At 42.0% G+C, this 24,511-nt stretch overlaps 1 protein-coding gene across 3 annotated transcripts in view; it reads left to right on the top strand.

Moving 5' to 3' along the window:
- LOC129190107 (bifunctional heparan sulfate N-deacetylase/N-sulfotransferase 1-like) overlaps positions 1-23,687 on the top strand; it is a 63,448-nt gene extending 39,761 nt beyond the window's left edge. For all 3 annotated transcript variants that reach the window (XM_054792505.1, XM_054792504.1, XM_054792506.1), the window contains 14 exons: positions 255-1,262; positions 4,377-4,859; positions 5,611-5,698; positions 6,013-6,167; positions 8,148-8,333; positions 9,172-9,300; positions 12,265-12,447; positions 13,240-13,336; positions 13,648-13,771; positions 15,333-15,507; positions 15,582-15,752; positions 17,396-17,505; positions 20,717-20,819; positions 22,043-23,687. In XM_054792505.1, coding sequence (XP_054648480.1) covers positions 717-1,262; positions 4,377-4,859; positions 5,611-5,698; positions 6,013-6,167; positions 8,148-8,333; positions 9,172-9,300; positions 12,265-12,447; positions 13,240-13,336; positions 13,648-13,771; positions 15,333-15,507; positions 15,582-15,752; positions 17,396-17,505; positions 20,717-20,819; positions 22,043-22,162 — 2,670 coding nt within the window. In that variant the 5' untranslated portion in view covers positions 255-716 and the 3' untranslated portion in view covers positions 22,163-23,687. The remainder of the gene's footprint in view (positions 1-254; positions 1,263-4,376; positions 4,860-5,610; positions 5,699-6,012; positions 6,168-8,147; positions 8,334-9,171; positions 9,301-12,264; positions 12,448-13,239; positions 13,337-13,647; positions 13,772-15,332; positions 15,508-15,581; positions 15,753-17,395; positions 17,506-20,716; positions 20,820-22,042) is intronic.
- Positions 23,688-24,511: the final 824 nt, after the last annotated feature.

A 24,511-nucleotide genomic window follows, 5' to 3' on the forward strand; every position in this document is an offset into this window, starting at 1 on the left:
TGCACTTTTGTGTGTGTTTACTCTTGAGTGCACAGGTTGGTTTGTGTAGGGGGATTTGGCAGCTCTTTCTTCTGTGTAGGTGAACTGCTGTACTTTGGAATGAACTTTTGGAGTGTTGGTACAAGCAGTGTTAACGTCTCCCACACATCTTTTTCATACCCACACAACAAAATGATGCAAAGTCATTATTTTTATATGAGGTGATATGAGGTATTGTGCTGGATACTTACTCTGGTTTCTTTTTGTTTTTTCAGGTTTGAAGGACTGCTGCTGAGATGACCTTGCTTATCTTATGAGCTCCTACTCCAATCAAGAAGATTAATCAAAACCTACCCACGACATGGTTGGGAGGCTGGCGTGATGGACAGGTGATGGAGTCTTCCATCATATTTCCCTATCATTGACGTGTCTCGCCATCTCCAGCTCTGAGGCATAAGTGTGTACCAGCGACTCCAAGGCCCTCCATTTCTCTGCCATGGTGACATAAGCTGCATTGCAATATGAGGGAGAGCCAACGTGAGACCGTCTCATTTCTTTCTCCAGTAGCTGCTTCAGCTGCCGCCTCAACACCTTTTTGTCGTGTGTTCCAAAAAAGACTGATATTTTTTTTGTGAGTTGTCACCGCTTGCAGTTTTTTTTTTATCTCCCCTGCCAAGCGAGACAGTCGCCAAGGCGTGTTGCTGGGCCTGTGGGGCGAAGCAGTGTGGCGCGAGACGATGCTGGGATGCGTGACTCGCGTCCGTCGGCTGGTCCGTCTCCTCCCTCTGCAGACGTCCCTCCTCCTCCTGTTTCTCTTCTGCACCGTCAGCGTATTCATCTCGGCCTACTTCCTCTATGGCGTCAAGCGGGAGCTGGAGCCATCAGGAGGGGGCGTTTCAGGGGCAGAGGGAGCGTCGGCCGACTCGGACGACCTGAGGGTCACTCCGTCTCGGCTTTTACCACTGCGCGGCGTCTCAGGAGGCCCCGGCATGGATCCCGCCGGGGTCAGGACAGATCCTGTAGTTCTGGTGTTTGTGGAAAGTCAGTATTCTCAACTGGGTCAGGAGATTGTGGCCATTTTGGAGTCTGGGCGGTTCCAGTACCGGACGGAAATATCGCCCGGGAAGGGGGACATGCCCACCTTGACAGACAAGGAGAGAGGTCGTTTCACTCTGGTGATTTATGAGAACATTCTCAAGTATGTTAACCTGGACGCATGGAACCGGGAGCTGCTGGACAAGTACTGTGTGGAATACGGAGTGGGCATCATTGGATTCTTCAAGGTTAGGACACAGCACTACACTCCCTCTTTACCTCCCTCCCTCGCTGCTTTCACACCTCCTGCCCTGTCCATCTGGCTCTTCTGGCTCTAAGCAGATGGGATTCATGGGGTTGGAAAAATCTGCTTGGTTCAATATCACTTAGTCCCTTTTCACGCCCTCTCATGTTCTATTTATCACTCTTTAATCAAAAGTCTGTCCTCCTTGACGCCTGACTTCTCATTTGTCTCTTTGTTTTAGTTTCTCCTACAATTTTATCCTCCCGTCTATCAATCTCCTTCCCTGTAATCCCAAGAGTGTGTTAGCCCAAGGCCGCTTTTCAGGTAACCACTTCTGAGACATGGAAAGAATATAGAAAGGGAGTATGAGACACATGGATGGCGGCGTAGTGATGTTAGGCGGTGCAGGAGAAGGTAAGGAAGCTTGGTGGGGATTTACCGTCGATAGAGAGGGGGGGATCAGAAGCGAGGATTTGCTTCCCAATGACTTAAACATGCTGCCGCTCTGCTTTCTGTAAGTGTTCCAAATCCATGATATTACACATAGTCAGCACTTCAGTTCATTTAGTTCAAAAAAGGGGGCCGTCACATTGATAGATAATGCAGTAGTTGATGAATAAGCACACTAGTTTTCATACTGTGCAATAAATGATGTTAAAATGCCTTGGTCAGATAAATTGCATTTATTTGACCAAGGAATGAATTTTTTTTGTTGTTGTTGACGTGAAAAAGGGCTTTTCATTTTACTTTAAATATGAAAAGTAGTAGACTTAAAAAGTCATTTTCATAACTATATTAAGTGGGTTGTTTATTGAACCCCTGCCAAATAGGTCAGGTTTTGCGTACTTCTTTATGTACAGTATGTACAGTATGTTAAACTGGAGGGACACATATAATAAGTTATTTACATTTTTTTTAAACACATCACACAGACGTTTCTGGAAGACTTCTTAAGGAATTGCCTTAAAAAAAAAAGTGAGGCCTTCTTTTAGTGGGTGCCGTGAATTTTCAATTACATAACATACCATGTTCCTGCATGTCTACTGTAGAAATGTATGCATAAAATGAATGGTTGCGAGTACCAGAGTAGAACGCTAAAGTATTTCATCCTGATGTCAGGCTTTATATTTTATTAAATGTGAAAAGAAAATACACTAGCATTGCCGTTTTATCTTGTAACATGTCGAGCTGATTTTGTGGTCATAAATATTTATCGGTTAATAGTAACTGAAGAAAAACATCCACTGCTGTCTCTTCACAGTGCTAAAAATTCTTCATACTCACCCTAGATTTACAGTCATGAGGTGGCTGTACTAGTATAAGATTTGTTGGTATAAAATAGGGGTGTCACGAGACACGCAATTCACCTGATGAGACAATGCAAGAGATTGGGTCCATGAGAATGAGACGCATACATTTTAAGAAAAGTACAATGAAAAAATATGACTGGACAAACAAACTTTTTTTATTTAAAGGAGTCACAAAACTAACCAATAACAATAAACAATTGAAATGTTTATTGTCCCACAATAACACTGTAACATTCACTCTAGCATTGTGAAATGGCCGTTTGTGACATGTATTTTCTCACATGCAATTCGTAGTGTCTGTCAAACGTTTGCAGCATTTCTTGAAATGCTGGCTTTTCAACCGTATTAAAACAGCAGCGTTTCTTTTGCAATGACTTTCTGTGAAAGCACACAATTTTGCACTGTTCCGTTTGTATTTACTACCAAATGTCTCTGTGAATGTTGACTGTCAGGGTGAAGGTGTGTCGGTTTTTTTTTCCCAGATGAGAAAACTGGGTCAGGTGCATATGTTTGACGTGGGCTTGCATTGATCCTCACTAAGCTCCACTTTGTGTGTGTGTGTGTGTGTGTATGCTAGCGGCCCCGCCACTCCACAAAGCGACTGTATGACTGACAAGAGGTGTCACTCTGTTCGCCGTTGTTTTATGAAGCTTGTGGGTGATGAACCAATGCACTCCTGCCTGTTTGGAGGAGAGAGACAAGGAAAACAGACACGCGTGTACATGGCAATATATGAAGGCGGGCAAAATTATCACATTCATTTTAATTTATTGTGTGATTAATTAATTATTGTAGTTTTTTCTGACCGAGAACTCTCATCACCTTTTAATCTGTCATGACACGCCTTTTGTACACTCTTCTGCTCCTGAACCGCTGCACGTAAAAGGGTGAAAATTTGTCAAAACATGCACCCCTAGTGTGTTGCCTGTGCTATTATTTTTCTGACAAATGCACTCCATGGTGATGTTATTAACCCCAAAAATTTGACTGATTTGATTTGGATTGACTTAAAATTTCTCACACAGCTCAATGTGCGCTACAAATCACCCCCTATAACTTTAGGGTGTTGAAAATGAAATTTGGTAGACACCTGTAGGGTACTGATAAGCACATGTCTATAAATTTAGTGGAAGGTTGGCGGGAAAAACATGGCTGTCATCAAGCAAAACGACTTTGCAGGGGTACGGATGGGACTAATTGTCCATACGTCATTGACCGTGTATCTCACGATTATGAAACTTTGAGGATATCTGTATTACATGCATGCTAGAATGTTTTCCAAATCATTTTAATCACATTCTGTAGCGTGCGCCACAGTTGTCATTTCACTGTATACATCTGGATTAGTAGAATTTTTGCGTCTTGATGTGGACAAATGTGGGTTTATGCCATGGGTGCCTGTCTTTCTCGTTGAAGCTGCATCAAAAACACCTCACGCACGGAAGTAAAATTCAAAGCCCAAGTCAAAGTTTGCAGCCATGGCAATAGAGATGTGAGAGAGTTGGAGAATGGTGCTTTTTTTTGGGGGGGGGGGGGGGGGGGGGGGGGGGGGGGGGCATTTTGATGAACCCAGCCTTTGAATGTTAGATGACACAGCAGGGGGGTTATTCAGTTTGTCTGCAGTCTCAGATCAGAGCAGATTGAGCATAGCAGGTAGAAGCGGCCTCATGCATTGACGTTTGAGTGCGCCTGACATTCTTTATTTCACACACGATGGGAGAAAGCTGTGAATTATACCCAATCCATTTTTGTCCTCATCACTGCTCTGTGTGATGAATCGGTGTGATTTCTCTCTCCTTTTTGACCAGGCCAATGAGAACAGCCTGCTGAGTGCACAGCTGAAAGGATTCCCCCTCTTTCTCCACTCTAACTTGGGTCTGAAGGACTGCACCGTCAACCCCAAGTCCCCCTTACTCTTTATCACCCGATCAGGGCAACCGCTGCCGGGTCCTCTCCCTGGAGACGACTGGACCGTCTTCCAATCCAATCACTCGACGTACGAGCCTGTGTTGTTGGCCAAGACCCAATCGGCGGAGAGCATCCCATCCATGGGACAAAACGCTGCTCTGCTCCCGTCGGTGGTGCAGGACTTGGGGCTCCATGATGGCATCCAGAGGGTCCTGTTTGGGAATAACTTGGTCTTCTGGCTCCATAAGTTGGTGTTTGTGGACGCCGTGGCCTTTCTTACTGGCAAGAGGCTGTCGTTGTCGCTGGAGCGCTACATCCTGGTGGATGTGGATGACATCTTTGTGGGGAAGGAGGGCACCCGCATGAAAGTGCCAGATGTAAAGGTGAGTGTGTGTGCATTTTGGGGACACATTTACGTTTTAAATATATCACTGTGTACTTCTCAACCATCTGTTTGGTGAATTAAAAAATACCCTGCTTGGCATCCTGTGCCAGTCATACAGAAGCCTCTTTTTCCCTGCGCTTTGCCTTTTGAATGCTTTTGTCCCTGTAGGCCGCTCAAAGCTGACAGGCCCCGGCGCTCGTACTGTTACAGAAGCGCCACAGCTATGAATATTTCAGGGGCCCCGAGACACAGAAAGAATGTTGAAAAGCTCCTTACTCGTGTCCCCCTCGCAGTGGAACAGAGCCCCCTCACAAGTCGAGACAGAGGATGTAGCGAAACTTATGGAGGCTGCATCAAGGCCTCCTCGTGGGCGACGCCACAGCAAGCTTTTAGGAAGGCATCACACCCTGACAAGATGGTGAAATGTGCAAGTGTGTGAGCCGGCTGTGTGTTGGGAGTGTCAACCAGCGAGCAGATCAAATGAAACAAACACCCAAAATCAGAGAAGAGCTAAATATCAAACGGAATGGAGGAGAGGAGTGAGGCAACAGGGAGTGCAATGGTGGATGTTTACTGGAAGCAAGATGCAGGATGAAATATGCATGCTGGTCCCCGTGTGTGCGTCGTCTTCAAGCTTCCTCATTATTGTGCTCGTGCAGGGGCTTGTGCGCATCGTGCGCTGACTCACGCTCCTCTCCACTCAACGTGTGTGTGTGTGTGTGTGTGTGTGTGTGTGTGTGTGTGTTCAGGCCCTGCTGGAGACGCAGAGGGAAATGCGCACCCATGTTCCCAACTTCACCTTCAATCTGGGCTTCTCAGGGAAATTCTTCCACGCTGGTAAGGCGCCCTTGCGACGAGCACGTGCACTCCACTGAATAAGACACACATGAAGTTTGGGATCATAATATTTTTATTCCTCTTCGTCGCCTTTATGCCCTGAGCTTATTTCTTACCCGCTCTTATCTCTCTCCTGCCTCACTAATATTTGAACTCCACTCTTCTGACTCATTTAACTTTAATTCCCTTTTTTTAAATCACTCACCCCATTTCACCTTCCTCTTTTCTTCCCGTATATTTTATTTCTGCCACTTCTTCTTAACCTCACTGACGCCCTCTTGTCCTCCCACACACTTCCTCCACTTAATACCCAGGATCGGATGAGGAGGACCTGGGTGACGACCTGCTGCTTTCCTATGTAAAGGAGTTCTGGTGGTTTCCTCACATGTGGAGCCACATGCAGCCTCATCTCTTCCACAACCAGTCCGTGCTAGCTGAGCAGATGCTGCTCAACAAGAAATTTGCTATGGTGAGTTGCAGCGGTAACGAGGGGGTGGTAAACAACACCGAATCTTTCAGTTGGTCCTCATTTCGGCCGACACAGTTGACTTGACACAGTGATCACGTGCAGCTGATCTTATCTGATTGGTTACATGCACAGCCACATCACGGGTAACGGGTTCTGCATGCACTGCACTCAAAGACACGGTGGCGAGGAGAAAAACTTTTACAGGTGAAGGAGCTCAGTCGAGCAGATATGTTTGTATTCCTGCTCTCTGGCTACACTGCAAACTTCCTCAAAGCAATTATCGTTGAAATGCGCCAAGCCTAACAATGACCACTTCAATGTACCTTTTTTATTTTTATTTTCGTCCAGCTCTTTGTAACTTTTGCGCCGTGCCATGTCTGCACCATCCTGTGACACAAAGTCTTGCCATTCTCTTCAAAAATTCCCCAAAAATTTGCTTTGAACTCGTGTGATTTACACAGAAAACAATATGCCGACAAGCACGGGTTATGTAAACATATCGGCCTTTAAAGGGTTAAAATCCACCGAAATAATAGATATGTATGTTTCAGCCTTAAGTAATTTTCATTATAATTTTATATAGAATTTGATTGATGAGTTACTGTTTTCTGCATCTTAAATTAGTGTAAGAAATAAGGTTAAAGGGTTAAAAGAATCTGTTAAGTGATCATTAATTTTCCCCATGAATTGAACAAGGACTGTGCCGGTACCGGTCCATGGGTGGGGCCGAACTGGACCGCGGGAAGCATTCAGGTGCAATGATAAATAAAAAAAAAAAAAAACACTTGTAAATAACTACATCCAATTTTATGTACATGCATATCAATTTTGGAAATGAGGGACATTATTTTATTTAAGAAATAATATACAGTTACAAATCCCATAATTTTTGGCATTTATATTTTGTTTGTTGTAAGCACAGACCCGTCCCACTTTGACGGTCCCCGAACGCACCATTGTGCGTGCGCTGACTTTCTCTCACGCCACACAGAGAGTACTATACTGTATTTTTACCGTTTTTCTTTCACCTCATATTTGGTCTCAAATGCTGATACTGTGTGGGAAGGCATAAAGGTAAGTTTTGATGACCTTATTGAGTGCTAAAGTGCACATTTGTCTCAAGTTAATCATGCTAGCTAGCACACTGCCTTTTACCACACACGTCAAACAGCCATGTAATCATATTTCGGAAAAACAAGGATTGTACTGGTGGATGTTGGGTCTGCATTTATTTTGTGCTTTTGATTTGATGTTTGATGTCCGCGGGAGATTTGTGGGAACACAAGCCGGTCCGTGGGTCAAAAAGGTTGGGGACCACTGCTTTACGTACATAAGTGATAAAGTAAACAGAGTCTGGGGTGAGCAGAAAATGCCCGACAAAATATGCTTCAGAAAATGTATTTTTTGGGGAGAAGGGGAGGACCCAGCTGTTTTGTTGTCTAAGGCAAGGCTCACTGTTCCACACTTGAAACGTACCTATTCTAGGATATTTGGTCCAATGCCCGCCCCAATGCCAAAATAACTGATCTTTACCATACCACTTTTTTGGCAGCCTTCTATTGGGGTTGTTGTTTAACATTGTGCCAATGGGAAGAGGACAGAACCTTCCGTTTTCTCTTGTAGAAGTACTGGATGTCCTCCATTTTGGCCTTTACTGAGTCGTGTTCCTCTCTATTGCTGGATTCATTGGCGGGCTGCGACGTGTCAGGCTTCGAATGATGTCAGACTATTTGTGTAGCTGACACAGCTATCACCATCACACACGTACAGCACACCCTGTGACGGAGATGCAAGCCAGGTTTGCCATTAATTAAAAGCTCCGTGGCAAGCTCAACTGTACTGTGGTGGAAGTGTGGCTTGAATAGCTTCATGGGGGAAAATTATTATAGATTTAACGGTGTAGCATGCAGGGTGTTAATAAACCTTGCTTCCTCCTGACCTTTCGTTAATAGCACCCTCATTTTCCCCCTCCACTTCCAGGAGCACGGCATCCCCACTAACATGGGCTATGCGGTCTCGCCCCACCATTCGGGTGTCTACCCCGTCCACATGCAGCTTTACGACGCCTGGAAGAAAGTGTGGAGCATCAAGGTGACCAGCACAGAGGAATATCCCCACCTAAAGCCGGCCCGCTTTCGACGAGGTTTCATCCACAGTGGCATCAGCGTAAGCAGCACTCCTCCTCTCCAACCAGGCGGCCATGAGACCTCATTAACTTGTTACCTCTGGCGCCACGCCATCCATCAACATTCTCCTCCACCCTTTACATGCGCTATCCTTCATTCATTAATGATCTTCTTCTATGCACACCTCCAGTCATTTTTTTATTCACCAGCAGTAAATCTATCTATTGTACTTCAGAAAGCGAGATGATAGCATCGTCTTGCATGAGACACCTGCCTAAGCGCAACTGTCCACCATAACAAAGACTGACGTCTCTACTGCTCTACTCAATCTCCTCCACAGAGCTGAATATTAAAGTTTCCCAAGCAACATTAAAGCTGAATAAATTACATTCAGAAGGTTCAAAGGGGGAACAAATCTTATCTATTTCTCTTCCTGCTTGACCTTCAGAGCAGATGGAAAAGTGCGCAGCCTCAGTCCAGTTTCTTTGTAGTGTTGGCATTCAGCAGGCCTGTGTGGTCTCGGCGCTCTCTTCCCGTCCTTGAGAGAGTCTGAATGGACCGTCTCCCCTGCTTAGTGACGATTGATATTCAATCCCCCAGACACTTCAAACTGTAAAAGCATTTCCATCAATTTCCATATAGACGTGCATGTGAATAAGAGGTTTGCTTTGGCTAGATGAGCTGCATAATATGGATGTTATTGGGAGCAAACAATGTGGAGTTGGCGCTGCACGGCTCCCCTTCTCAGCAGAGGGCTGAGGGTGTGTGTGTGTTTTTTTTTTTTAGCTGAATAAAAAGCACATGGTGTGTGCGTATGTGGTTTTTACTTCATTTCCGCCATTGGGTCTATTGACTTTATGTGTGTGTTCTCCTCGCAGGTGCTGCCCAGGCAGACGTGTGGTCTTTTCACGCACACCATCTTCTATAAAGACTACCCAGGCAGCCCCAATGAACTGGACAAGCTCATCAACGGGGGAGAACTCTTCCAAACGGTTCTGCTGAACCCGGTGAGTCCAAACAGAGCCTTTTCACAGCGTAGCCTTTTGCCCGACACATTGGGAAACCTATTTAGCTGGTGAGTTTAAATACGAGGCAGGACAATGGCTCGCTGGTGAGTCATGCAGCCATGTCTCTTTGTAGTCCGCTGTGAGGTCTATATTTGTCTCTTGATTGCTGATTCCAAATGTTACTATGCACAGTGGTTAACAGCACTTTCTGCAATCATTAAATGCTAGTGCTAGTTTAATATTACAGTAGCGCTTGCTTGCACTTGCATATTTGCTGCATTACTATCATCATTGCATCCCAGCTGTTTGGCAGCCATCTCCCGCCGTACGTCACCCTTAAATTAGTTACAGTCCTCGTCCTTGTGTGTCGCAGCGTAATCAGTGAGCTACAGTGTAGCTTTAGATCAAACTTGTCCAAACTTTTCCCAGCGAGGGCCATATAGTGAAAAATGAAAGGATGCAAGGTTCACTTTGATATTTTGTGAAGCAACACAAGTAGATACGCCAAGACCTTACACAGTGCCTGACAGAAGTCTTGTTGCTGATCTAGGTCCTAGGAACAATAAGTAATAACTTCACTTTTAGGTGTTCATTTGGAATCAGAAAAAGCTTATATGAAAGGCAAAAGCCTCTAGATTATGCTTATTATAGCAAAAATAAAGTCGTGTGTTATTCATTGAGTTTTATCATTTTTTTAGTTGGGACAAAAAAGTCAGACTGTGCTTGGACAAAAGTCTTGTTGCATACCAAAATATTATTCGGTAGAAATTGTATTTTTGAAAGCACAAACATGCTGCAAATACATTAGAGCATAAAGTCACGGTGCCTTGGTAAGAAGAGTTCATATTTCATATGACTCCCATGAGCTTGGAGGACTCCATCCATACGTCTCAGCTATGACTCCAATAACTAATGGATGAAATCATCTGGAATGGCAACGAAAGCAGTCTTGCACGACTCCCAGATTTCATGAAGATTCTTAGCTTTCATCATCCAAGCCTCCTCCTTCATCTCACTCCGAACTTGCTCAACAATGTTCATATCTGGTGTCTGGGCCGGCCAATCCAGGAGCATCTTGACCTTCTTCACTATCAGGAACTTTGATGTGGAGGCTGAAGTGTGACAAGGAGTGCCACCCTGCAGAAGAATTTGCCCTCCCTTGTAATTTGGAAAGTAATGGGAAACTAGCTAAACAATGGCGTCGCATTGGCTAAGGCCCACAGATTACAGAAAGGATGGACAGTGGAAAAGTGGTAGAAGGATGATTTTTCTGATGAATCATTCGTTAAACTGCATCCCAATCACCACAAATACTACAAAAGACCTGTTGGAACCCGCATGAACCCAAGATTCACCCAGAAAACAGTCAAGTTAGGTGGAGGAATATCATGGCTTGCGGTTGCATCCAGTATGGGGGTGAGCAAGAGAAAAACTACATGCTGCCCATTACCTTCCAAATCACAAGAGAGGGCAAATTCTTCAGCGGGATGGCGCTCATTCTCAGACTTCAGCCTCCACATCAAAGTTCCTGATAGCGAAGAAGGTAAGTTGCTCCAGGATTGACCGGCCCAGACACCAGATATTAGCATTATTGAGCAAGTTTGGAGTTAGATGAAGGAGGAGGCTTGGAAGATTAAGTCAAAGAATCTTCATGAAGTCTGGCAGTCGTGCAAGACTGCTTTCTTTGCCATTCCAGGTGATTTTATCAATTAGTTATTGGAGTCATAGCTGAGACGTATCGATGGAGTCCTCCAAGCTCATGAAAGTCATATATAATGTTAATTCTTCTTAACAAGGCACCCTGACTTTATGTTCTGATGTTTTTGTAGCATGTTCGTGCGTTCAAAGGAAAGTATGATTTCTACCATATATTATTTTGATTACGTGACAAGACTTAATCTGACCTTTCTGCCCGAATTCAATGATAAAACTCAATGAATGATACAAGACTTTATTTTGCTGTTATAAGAATAATCTGAATCCAAATGAGCACCTAAAAGTGAAGTTCTTTTTATTGTTCCTACAGTTTGGATAAGTGACAAGACTTTTGTCAGGCACTGTGCATACTGTATTTCAAGAAAAAAACTACATCTCAGCTTTGTGATATAGGTGAAAAGCCTACTATTAGGATCCACTTAGCTCTTTGCTTTTTTCCCCATATTTTTCTCTTTTTAAAATTTTTTTAAATCTTCTGTTCTTGTGTAGTCTTTGTAAATTTTCTCGTAATGTCATGACTTTATTCCCTTAATATTTTGACTCTATTCCCATAATATTATAACTTTTCCCCAACCTAATTTTCCAAAAATTACCACTTTATTTTGTTCTCTTGGTTTCTCATAATATTTTGGCTTTTTTGTTTTTTAACCTTTTCCTTAATTTTTTCATTTTTTTTCTCTTAATATTTTGACTTTATTCCCGTATTACAGCTGTTTTTATTTTCCATTTTTGCTGTTTTTTTTTTTTATTTGCAACGATTTCAACTTCCTTTTTGTACATTTTCTTCTCATAATTATGACTTCCCATATTTTTACTTTATTCTCATAATATTGTACATTTTTCCCCAACCTAATTTAAAAAAAAATATTTGTTACTTTGCTTGTTTCTTATAATATTAGTACTTTACAAAATAGCTGTGTTCTTTAATATTTCAACTTTATGCTACATAAATGATGTTATTTTTTTACATATTACAATTGTATTCTCGTAAAATTACAACTTTTTCTCATTAGAGTACAACTTTTTTCTCTCAATATTTTGGCTTTACAGTATTCTTGCCATTTTTTTTTTTTACTGTTTTTTTCTTTTCTTTTTTTTCAGTTTTCTTGTTAAATTATATTTTGGAGATCTCTCCTTTAGATGCTTAACATATCTTCTTCAAATACCGGTGTCATAAAATCAATAGATTCTATTTGTTTCCGTTGATGCTTGAGTCTTGAGTCCTGACGGCAGTCTCCCTCGTAACAGATCAGCATCTTCATGACCCATTTGTCCAACTACGGGAACGACCGCCTTGGCCTATACACGTTTAAAAGCTTGATGATGTTCGTCAAGACCTGGACAAACCTGAAGATGCAGACCCTCCCTCCTGTGCAGCTAGCTCAGAAATACTTCAGCCTCTTCCCCTCTGAGAGAGATCCACTCTGGCAGGTGAGAGCATATGTTCATTATTTTAAAATCAGATTATATTGGTCTGCGTTTAAAATCTCCGAATTTGGCTCGCCGATACCAGCAGTCCATTCCGTACTCCTCACCAGCACTTCTATCCAGCTGCAGCAATTCTATTCAGCCTGCAGAACTCAAGCGATCACAACAGTGTGTGCTAGAGTGTTTATCAAGGAGTAGGCGTGATGTCAGCCGTGTGTATTTATTTATTTTTCTTAAAGTCCGGAAAAGAACCAAGGACGTTTAATGATTGCGCATTTGAAGAAGGATTTTCCTGAAACTTCCACCGCTATTTGCAAAGCGTGAGACACTCCCACGGGACAGCAAGAAGGTCATTGCCTATAAGAGAAAAGAGCCAGCCCCTGTCGGTGGTGCGTAATGTCTGGTTTAAACGCTCCATTGAGCACATCGAGCCTCGCTACATTATGCCTTTTGTTGATAAAACTATAGACCAGATGCGTCAAGAAGTCAATGGGTCAGTTTTTCTCATACCTACTGTTGCTGACTGTTATTCTCAGATTGAGTGATATCACTTGATCAAGCCTTTTCTAACATTCTAAGCTACTCAAGTAATAAAAGTATGTATAATCTGTTATCGGCCGATATTCAAGGCTGCAACACCGGAATCGGATTGGAAGTGAAAAAGTTGTATGGGGGACACCCCCAATTTTTTGTTGCGTTGTTGTTTTTTTTTGTTAAAATCCACGCTCTATTTTTGCATTTGTTTTGCATTATGTTCTATTTGTTTTAAATAGGCTCTTTTTTGTGTGTCTACAGGATCCATGTGAGGACAAACGGCATAAGGACATCTGGTCCAAAGAAAAAACATGTGACCGCTTCCCAAAACTGCTTGTCATTGGCCCTCAGAAGACAGGTGAGATGCAGTACATCAGCCCCCTCTACAGGTTGGAGTGAAAACGACTTGAAGACGAATGTTGTGTTTAGTTTGGCAGCCTTAAAAAGCATTTGATTAGCTCTCAGGAAATCAGCGAAGTTTCTGCTTCATTGAGTGCTGGTTTGTTATTAAGGTGTTACCGCTCCGTTATGCCGTTTCCATTACACAAGTGTCAGCCCTCACTGTATGAGGTACAAAGTAATTGGATTTGCCCTGGCTTAATCCTCTTTCCTTGCTCTTTATTTCCTCCCTGCTGTCATTTCCACTCTTGTCTTTGGCTGTCCTCTCAGGCACAACAGCTCTCTACCTGTTCCTTAGCATGCACCCCGACCTGACCAGTAACTACCCTAGCAAGGAGACCTTTGAGGAGATCCAGTTCTTCAACGGCCATAACTACCACAGAGGCATTGACTGGTAAGAGAGCTCACATTGCAGCCAATGTGGCGGGTCTTCTCGTGGTCGAAAGCATCCTCGTCTTTTTCAGTTGCACCTGTCCCTCCCATGACAGTATTTTTTGTTTTGTTTGTCTGTCTAATCAAGTGATTGCCCTGTGCATTTGAAACCAAAGCACCTTAAAATAACTTGATCAATAAAGCAAATCGCTGTTGTTAGCTGACAACAAACAACTAGTTGTGTGTGTCTGTTCCGTGGGGCGTGGCTTGCAGTGTCTGAGCAGGAAGGGGGTGGGTTCTAATGCTTTTCAGCACATTCAGAAGTAGTGCAGTATGTAACCAAGGAATATTGCAATGGAATATTGCATGGAATGATGGAAACTAACTCAAGTCTACCCATGACTACAGTATAAGTTCAGTTTAAAACGCATCAATTGGTTGGTGTGACCATACTAAACAATCTCAGTGTAAAAAAAAAAAAAAGGTGTGTGGCTGACATGATGCACCTCCAAAAGTCTTCTTTTTAAAATTGTCGTCCCTCGCTTAATCATGGTTCGAACATCACTTCCTCACTCGCGGTTTTCCAAAAATTAATAAATGATTTTTTGATGTATTGTGGTTGACTACGGCCTATTATCAGTCAAAAAATGCATATTGAGTAAATGTTACGTATTCTTTGCCTAAATTAAGCATTTTCAAGCATAAGAAATGAATTATGTTACGAATACAATTTGAGGCAATACAAGACGTTGATGAGTAGTACAACCCTGGCCACGAGGTGTCACTCGTGACACGCACCACATCGAAGATACAACGGATACACATCACGGTGTTCAACTTGTTGTTTAGCCTGAAATGCTCTCTGCATTTTCTGTCTGCTTTTTAAATTTTGTTTTCCTTCCCTTTTGCCGCCTTGTCATTTTCTCTCTGTCTGTCTTCCCGCCCCTTCCACTTTGTGGGTGACATTTTTTTTTTTTTTTTTTTTTTTTTTTTTTTTTTGCAATTGAGGTACTCAAATTACTCCAGGAATCGTTTCACCCCTCCGTTTGTCCGCCAGAGAGAGTTTGATTGCAGCCTGGTGTTTAAAAGCATATTCAATCCAACGTAATCGGAAAGACAGCGGGGCAGCAATACGGTGTAAATTGTTATGTTACACAGTGAAAACCATCTAAAGCTTCACACTACAGTTGTTTTAATGGCATTTTTATGCAAATGGCGTCTTTAAGAGCACTTTAGGAATGTAAATTTTACACCAGGGCCACTTGCAACAACAACAAAGACACTCATTAACGAATGCGACCCACAAGATAATTGGTGTTTATATCTGTCTATATCCACACATGCACACGGAATTTTAAGAGGTTCAATGAGAAAATAGTCATTGTGTCTGAAAAGAGAAGAGGGAAAGGATCAAAATGTTTCCAAGTGGACTGCTCTTTTTTTTGTTTTGTTTTGTTTTTTTTTTTTGCTTGATGGGCGTCAAACCATGTGTGCAACACTCACATCTACACAGCTCACCTTGCACCTGATTAACTGTGACTCTCATTAACACCTTTTGTGTTATGTTATGTCATGTGTGTTAGGTATATGGAGTACTTCCCGTTGCCCTCCAATGCCAGCTCAGACTACTACTTTGAGAAGAGTGCCAACTACTTTGACTCGGAGGTGGCTGCTCAGAGGGCCGCAGCTCTCCTGCCCAAAGCCAAGATCATCACCATCCTCATCAACCCAGCTGACAGAGCATACTCTTGGTACCAGGTGGGTAAACCTTAACAGCGCACATGCCTCATTAGAACACCACATGATAAATGACCCGCTCCGTCTGCCTATAGCACCAAAGAGCCCATGATGACCCGGTGGCGCTGAAATACTCATTCCATGATGTCATCACAGCCAGCCAGGATGCCCCAGCCAAGCTTCGGGTCCTCCAGAATCGCTGTCTGCTGCCAGGCTGGTATGCCATGCACCTGGAGCGCTGGCTCAACTACTACCATTCCAGCCAGGTATGCCCAGACTGAATAGATTACTATTAAAGGAACTGTGCTCAGTCGATTGCAAATGTGCTGTTCAGGTTGTTTTAGACGAGGGCTGTCCAAAGTTCGGCCCGGGGGCCATTTACGGCCCGTGTTTAACAAGAAACCTAAAAAAAAACAGCAGCAAAAATGTTGCAAGAACGAAGTCAAAATAGAGGAAAAAGTCTTAATTTTCGGAAAATAATGTCATAACAATATGAGGAAAAAAACGTCATTTTGGTAGCATGAAGTGGAAATATTACAGAAAAAAGACATTATTTTTGTAACGCCATAATATTATGGAAAACAAAACAATGAATAAAGTTACAATTTTGGGGAAATTAGCTTGGGGGAAAAAGTTATAGCGTCACAAGAATAACGTCATAATATTGTGGAAATAAAATTTACAAGAAGAAAGTTGAAATAGTTGGGGAAAAAACTGTGGAAATTGAAAAAACAGCTTTAATTTTACGAGAACAAAGTCAAAATATTAAGAGAAAAAAAGTCTTATGCTAACGAGAAAAAAGTATATATAAGTAGTATAATAGTATAATTAGTATATAAAATAGTATAAAAGGATAATAAAAATTTCATTTTAGTAGTGTAGAGTTGAAATATCAAAGAAATAATGTTCCTTTTTAAAAGTTATAATAGGGGAAAAAAAACTGAACAAAATTAAGTTCTCATTTTTAGAAAATTAAGTTGAGGAAAAAAATATAATATTATAGGAATAAATTTAAAAAATCTTATGGGAATAAAGTCATGATATTACGGAAAAAAAAAGTATGAAGATTATTTAAGAAGAAAGTTGAAACATTTAATCCACCGATTGGCTATCATCGGTTGGCAGAGGCTTCACCCCACTGTATCTTCACGACTGGCGAGTAAATCGTTTGCCTTTTATGCTTCTCATCTAATATCACACCTCAGGAAGAATCATTCAGAGGCACACACAGCTATCATACCTGCAGCACAATAATAAGCGAAAGTAGCGAATGTGTTGATGTAGCTCAGTTTCAGAGTAATCACTGATTGGATTACTCTACAGTTCTATACTTTGCGCTCTACTTTGTTTTTATAGCTTTCCACAGCGTTATTTAAAAGGATTATATGTGAATTTATCAATACTAACATGTTTTACTTGTTGACAGTTACTATTGTTTTTTTATGACTATTTTGTTGAGAAAAAATGTTTAAAATAAATATAAATTTTTTTTAGAACTTGTGTTGCATATCACAGTCTTATTATTTATATATTTGTGAAATGCATCCAGTGGTATCACGGTAAAAGAAGCCTAATGTGTTCATTCATTACAGCAGATGAGAACTGACATCAGTAAGAGAAGCTGCCAATATCGTTATCCGTAATGAAGTGCTGGACAATATCGGATATCGGTAAAAAGCTGGTATCGAGCCATGTTACACCATCCCTACCGACTGGAGCTGTCCTATGTAGTCTTTGGGCAAGAACTAATGAAATTTGCTTGGATGAGAGGCAAAACGTCTTACTACACAACCTGAACAGTCTCGTTGCAGTCGATTTTAAAAGATGACCTGGATGAATGAGAATATTCACTGACTCATCATTTCCCCACATTGCTGTCACTAACAAGTTTGTGTGTTATCTTCCTCAGCTGTTGGTCTTAGATGGACAGATGCTGAAGACCGAGCCCGCCTCAGTCATGGATAAAATTCAGAAGTTCTTAGGCTTGGCGAACGCCATCAACTACCACAAGATCTTAGCGTGAGTATGCACTTCGGCATGTACAGTGGAAATTTAAGGGACACAGTGGTTTGTGTCTTGAAAGACAGCTTTTTCCCAGAGGAAACAATGGAAACTGAAACGATCTGTTCCAAAGTCAAATTGATGCCAGTGTAAAACCCATCAGCTGTACAGGCAACAATATAAGTAGCATCAACATTATACGTGGAAAAAGGAGTCAACCGCGATACGGTAACAATATAAAATCAATCTACCTGTGCTATGCCTCAATCATGTGGTGTAAAAATTAGGCATGCTCCGATCCATTGGCCACTGAACAGCAATGTTCATGTTCCCTCTAATTTTTCAAGTATGTGCGCATACACAAAAACAACCTGAGCATTCCTTGGGCCTCTGCGAGCGGCATCACACGTGCACACTGTAGTATCGCACCTGTCCAAAACCTGAGAACTGACAACTTCCATTCTGTCATATTTTGTTAAATTATTTAGTTAGTATAGGAGTGGTTTCACACGGAGGGCAAGGAGGATTCCATAATGTACCGTAGCGCTCTTTATTCTATACCTCAGACAAAACAAGCCATGGTCTTGTACAATGAACCACCTGAATCTTGTAGAACAAGCCTATTTTATCATTTGATTTTCAATTAGTTTTCTTGTTTACCATTTATATTATTAATTAGGGATACTTTCATGTCCTTATTTCACTTTCACTTTCTGTTTTAAAGCAGCCTGTTGTGGCACTATTTTATCGTGGAAATGTACTTGTAATTGACGCCACGTTTGTTGTATATGTTTACTTTTGTCTAAATTAAAATTAACTCTCAGCCGACCTTTCGGTCCCTTCGGCAGCACAAACTCGGTGTAACACTTCCTGTGTCCGGTACGCCGGGACTACAAAATGAAAGCACCGTAGTAAAACATGCACAGTTACGCTACACATTCAGTCCACACTTTTCACTCAGAAAACTGCCTCGTTACTAGCGATGGGTCCAGGAACATCGACGCGTCAAAAAGCGAAACCCTGTATCAGTGCGCGTATCCGCCTTAAGAAAAAGTCAGATAGAGACCGATAGAGTTACTGCTTCGCCTGTCTGTGGGGCGCCAAACTGTGTTTTGAAGTAAGCGAGTCCGACTTGTGTCATCGGGGTGTCTCAGCAACGAGAACAAATTTAGTGCTCTTATATCGACAAATAAGCCATTTGGTTTTATTTCCGTATTTCATCCCGTTCCTCTGAAACAGTTCATCTCCTCTTGAGCTGACAGAATTCATCTACATTTCAGTGGCTCTTAGTTGGAAATATTAGATGCATTTTTCTGCAGGTTAAATGTCGTATTTGTTTTATAGAATTGTCCTACTAAAGAAAAGCACCTCATCAATACACACAGATACAGTATGTAAACATTTTACTACTTCCTGAGAAGGAGTTGATACAAAATCAATTTAATACGTCAGTACAATTTACAGTATTGATTTGCTTTCGCTTTTACTTGCTTTGAATGCCAAGACACTGGAAAAACTCATTTTCTTGAATAAAAACATATTTAAAAAAGTCTTCCCTGCCTTAAAGACGATAGACGACAACACTTTCATGTTGATTTCCACGCTGTGACAGGCATTCTCATTATTTATCCACTATATAATTGAAAGATATCAAAGCTATTTTGAACTTGGATTAACATAAAATAATACAATAATTTACAGTAAATATTATTGAGTATTGTCATTGAAGTTGAGTCTCTCGACTATATTGCAATCGGGGGTGGACAGGATCTGTTTGATCACTCCCTTATCAAACCTACTGCCATTCGACTTTTCTTGCATCTTTGTTTACACGCTTTGCCTTGCTGTCACCGGCGGAAGCTAGCTAGAGTTATCCGCCTAGATCCGTGGTCGGCAACCCGCGGCTCTTCAGCCTCCTTGTAGGGGCTCCCAAAGAGTATGAAATTTCTGACTCACCACAAGTCCGTGAATGCGTATACACTGCACTCTGACTGCTGATTGGATGAGCAAGGGAAGGTGGAGGGGGGGCCAGTGTGTTCAGTCAGTGAGCGTGTGGTACCCCTCCGTCAGCTATCCATAACCATGAATACGTCCCTAAAAAGAAAACTTGTCGGAAGATAAGAGTTTAATTCTGAATGGACATATTCCTTTGTCTTCACTGTCAATGACGCTGGCTTACCCGGCAGTATGCTTGTTGTGTGGCAAGAAATTAGCAAACAGCAAATGTAACATTGAAGGACATTTCAAAACAAGCACTCAGCTTTTTCTGAAAAGTACCCAACTGCAGATGGGCGTAAGGGAGCGATTTCTGAATTATTGCGGAAGGGTTGAGCAGAGCAAACGTACTTTGTAGAAGTGGATGAAGGCTCCATAAAAAAAGTCAGCTACACCTGCTAGTGTTGTGACTGCACCGGGGAGCCGTTCACAGATGGAGAATACGTGACAAAATATCACAGCATCTGTTCTCCAAATTTAAACAAGATATTATTCAGAAAATGAAAGAAATGCCCCTACCCGCAAAGACAGTCAAGGACGGGATCAATAGATTATTTGTGTGTGGTTGTAAACATAAACATAAACATAAACATAAACACATCGTGTGTCCAGCCTTATGATGGTGACACTATCACAGGGCTCTGCTATCTCTGAGTAGCTCACCGAAGGGTCAAAGAATATTTGCTTCAACTCCTGGTAGTGTTGAATTCAGACTTAATGCCTTTTACAGTATATAAAGACAAATAACTACAAAATAGCATAAAGATGATGGCCACAGATGTGCTTGGAAAATATAGTGTACAATTTCGAAATGTTGCCAGTCATAAATAAAACCCAAATAGTTGACAGCTCTAATAGTGACGAACGTTGGACATCAATTTATTCTGTTTTATTTAATTAAGATATTGTATTTTATTTTGTTAATTTTGTTGTACGTCTTGTACTAAAAAGACATTATTGAACCGTTTATTTCCAATATATTCATATCATTCTGAAACATGCATCAAATTAAATTCAAGTTTGCGTCAAATAGTACAACAATGGTTTCACTTGACTTTTTTTTTTGTTGCAAATTTAAAGGCATAGTTTTCCAGAGAGTTTCACATCTTATGACTTCACATTTTGCGGTTACACTGTACTTCTTTTATTTCTGTCTGCTGGCTTTATGAATGCATTTCATGTAAGATTCATGTAAGAGTGTCATCATATATCAATGGAATTTGTTTTGATCCAGGTTTGATCCCAAGAAGGGTTTCTGGTGCCAGTTGCTGGAAGGTGGAAAGACAAAGTGTCTGGGGAAGAGTAAAGGACGCAAGTACCCCGACATGGACGCTGAGGTATGATTCTAGTCATCTTAAAGGCCACGTGTTACACTATTTTTCAACAATTAATAGAAGTCTCAAGAGGTTCCTCAATGGTGTGTTCCAAAATCTTGCTTTTAGTAAACCCTACTTGGGACACTCCGTTTTGTGTTTCTATAGCTGAGCAGAGTATGACCACACCTGTTTCTGATAACTTTGCTCTTTTCCAGTGTAATAGATGCCACAACGTAACATACATAACAGCTATGGTGCTAACGTTACAGTCTTTATTTTAAGATGTGTAACGAGGCCTTGTTTACGTAACTGTCTTTCGTCAAGTGGTGGACTTGTACATATTGTGGGCTCATTGAGCTAGGGGTGGGTCAGAGGTGTGTCCATGAGGAAGGAGGTTTTTCCTCCATGTTGCCATGAAAACCTGGAACTTTGAGCATCACTCCTCTCAAAAGTGGAGCAAACGAGCGAGGGAGATGATAGATTTTTCTTACATTTGCTCTGGGGACACCACATCATTAAAATGTCAATTTTGCATCACAGGGGACCTTTTAATGTTCAGCTACACCATAGAGACCCATATTTACACCCACCAGATGTGAATTTTAAAAGGAGCCTTGTCCTACATTCACAGACGTGCCAACATGTAAGCATTTTAATACATGGCACACATTTTGACCCTTAAATACGCTTGTACGCTTCATTGCTCGTAGGTGCACATTTTGTTGCATTTTTGCTGGTTTCAGTTTCCTTGTCCAGCGAGCCGTCGTCACTTATGGAGCATAATAGTGGAGCATAGCGATGTATGCCTCCAAAAAAAATTCTTGAGCTGCCGTGACGCTGGCCGTTACGGCTGTGATTGGTCGCCTTGCGGTCCATCACCTCCTGTGTGTATACGACTCGTGCAGAGGGTGGACAGCCCGCCTCTGTAAACGCAGATTTCGGAAGTACTGACTGTTGTCACATGCGCTTCCCAAGGAAACCACAGTGAGGCAGCAATGAGAAGAATATTATGGGGGGAGGGGAACTTGAGCCGACTCTGGAACCCTGACCAATCACATCAGAGTGGGTGTGGTCGACAGAGAAGGCTGCCGAATCAGAGTGTTTCCGCCAAGAGGAGAAGAAAGCAGATTTGCCTCGTATACAACCTTGAGATTTATGGAGTATTTTACAACTGGAGTAACTCCTGATTGTTCCAATATTTCTTAGAAAGTACTTTACTCTACTTTTCCTCCTCTCTCCTCCAGTCTGTGGCGTTCCTCAGGGAGTACTACAGGGATCACAACATCGAGCTGTCCAAGCTGCTGTACAGAATGAGTCAGCCGCTCCCCACCTGGCTCAGAGAGGAGCTTGTCCACACCAGGTAGCATCACCACAGGGTGGGGGAACGGAGGGAGATATCGCACCCCCGAACCATTCAATACCAGCCCTGCAGGGGGTCGGCGCGGAAGAGAAGAGTGAAACTCACGCCACCAATGTTGAAGGACATTCTTTCAGGATGCCAGCGTGGTGTGTCCAACTGGACCTGAAAGCAATCCCTTGTTCATTCTGTGATCTTCCATAAAGTGTAGGACACTAATGAGCTGAAATAGGACAGAGCTTGGAGATGCTGTGAGCCATTCAGCAGAACTTGGTCAGGAACTCGGAGGCCTTACTTGCTCCTGAGGAGGAAGAGGGATGTAGTCTCTCGACTCTCACGCATCGAACTTGAAAACCAGAAGGACAAAATGCGAAGGTTGGGCTTCACAGTTTCAGTTCTGGAAAAGGACTGTGCCTGCAACCAGCGCCGACATGGTTTTTTTTTGTTTTTTTTTTAAGCACAGGAACTTTGGGCCGATGGACAAAGAGACATTTCTTGATTTGAAAAGTGAGGATGATGGGACATCTGGCTGCATGGTGGAGCCTTTTTTTTTTTTTTTTTTTTTTCATGGATCTTGCTCGAATCTTGTACTTGCATTTACAAGTGCCAGAACAGAATCTCTATTAAATATTACCATTTGGACTTCCTTTTTTTTTTTCTTTTGTTTATATTTTTACTGTAGTTTCATGATACTTGTAGAATGTACCGAAAGTAAACATCTTTGGTCAGATTCCTCCACACACAGAGGACGTCAAACTGCCTGCTGTCACATGACCACTGAATGGGCGAAGGCAGGAAGTGATGGTCAGACTGTTGAAAGCACAATATTTAAAAGGTACTCAAGTTTGGAGCATACATCATACTGGATAGCACATGAGCTTTTTTGGGTGTCATTACAATCTGTGAAGAAGATCATAAGCTAGCTGCTCGACGTCCGACCCAGTGTACAGAGCAAGACTCTCCATTTCCTTTCTTCTATTTTCTTTTTACCTAAGAAATGAGTTAACGTTGGGGGTGTAAAAAGCTGGTCAGGCAAGGCAAACTTTCCAACACGGGCCCAGCGGCTACCACGTCTTTGGGGGTTCGAAGGTGTCACCACTGCAAGTAGATGTCAAAAACAGATGAAGCTGCTCTTCCTGCAATAGTTTTGTACAAGGTTCTGACGTTTAAAAAAAATGCACACAGTGGCCCCTGACTTTGTAAAATGTACATAACTGGCTCCCCTTTGGTAGACCTAAATTATTTGAATGTTTTTGGCTCTCCATCGGTGTGCGACGTCAGTGCTGTAGGGAAAAAAAACAAAACAAGTCAACGCGATTGTGTCCTCCAGTGTCCTCTCACTGCCAACTGTTGTCTCTCCATATAAAGTATTAACGTGATAACACATAACAGCAATGATGGTACTAACAATATCCTGGACTGTATGATAAAGATTTGTAATTGTTGTCAATAATTTTTACAGTGTAACTAATATTGTCGGTGCTTTTTAATTTGCAAATAAAACACCACTGTATTTTTCACTAGAGGGATGGGTTTTTTTTTCTTCTTCCTGTTCTTCCTTCCCCACACACACGCACTCTTTCACTTCCTTCTTTTATTACTGTGGAATTCACTTTCGGTAAGAGCTAGTCAAAGGGAAACTCCATACATTTCCCAACAATGTCATTTCATTTACTGGAATGCCAGTGAAAAATTTTGGACACGCGTCATTTAAAGCAGTATGTCCAAACATTTGGCTGGTACTGTAAATATAGCCACAAATCGTAATACAGTACTTGAATGCAGTCATGAAGCCATGAAGTATTAAAAATGATGGCTATACAGTGGAACCTTGGTTAGCGTAATAATTCGTTCCAGAAGGTCTGACTGTAACCCCGAGGTCCACAAAGTGAAGTACGCCAATTGGAATTGGGGGTACGTGAATAAAAATGAAAAACAATTGGCGCTTGAGACTCAAAATTACGAGTGCGCCTGAACGCCTCACGGCGCAAGGAGAACGTACGGTACATATTGGTGCTCCAGTCCCCACACGTAGCGGTGAAAGCCTGTGAGTGTTCTCCCAAAAATGAGGCGTTATCTTTGGTTGTATATATTTTTGTACTTCGGATACTGCTTACTTTATCGTGATTGTTAAACTTTCTCCTCAATTTGGTTATAAATTAATATGCAAATTTAAACTATAGACATCGTGAGTGAACCAAAAAAAGTGAGGCTCACATTCAGCCCATTCATACGGAAAAATGCCAACATCAGACTGGAATAAAAGAGAATTTAGGATGATTACCTATTATCTATTTATTTGTGAAACTTTATCAAAATGTAACCATGCAAAATGCAACATTTTGACCTGGAATTA

This window comes from Dunckerocampus dactyliophorus, chromosome 11 (assembly GCF_027744805.1).
Source record: "Dunckerocampus dactyliophorus isolate RoL2022-P2 chromosome 11, RoL_Ddac_1.1, whole genome shotgun sequence".
NCBI lineage: Eukaryota > Metazoa > Chordata > Actinopteri > Syngnathiformes > Syngnathidae > Dunckerocampus > Dunckerocampus dactyliophorus.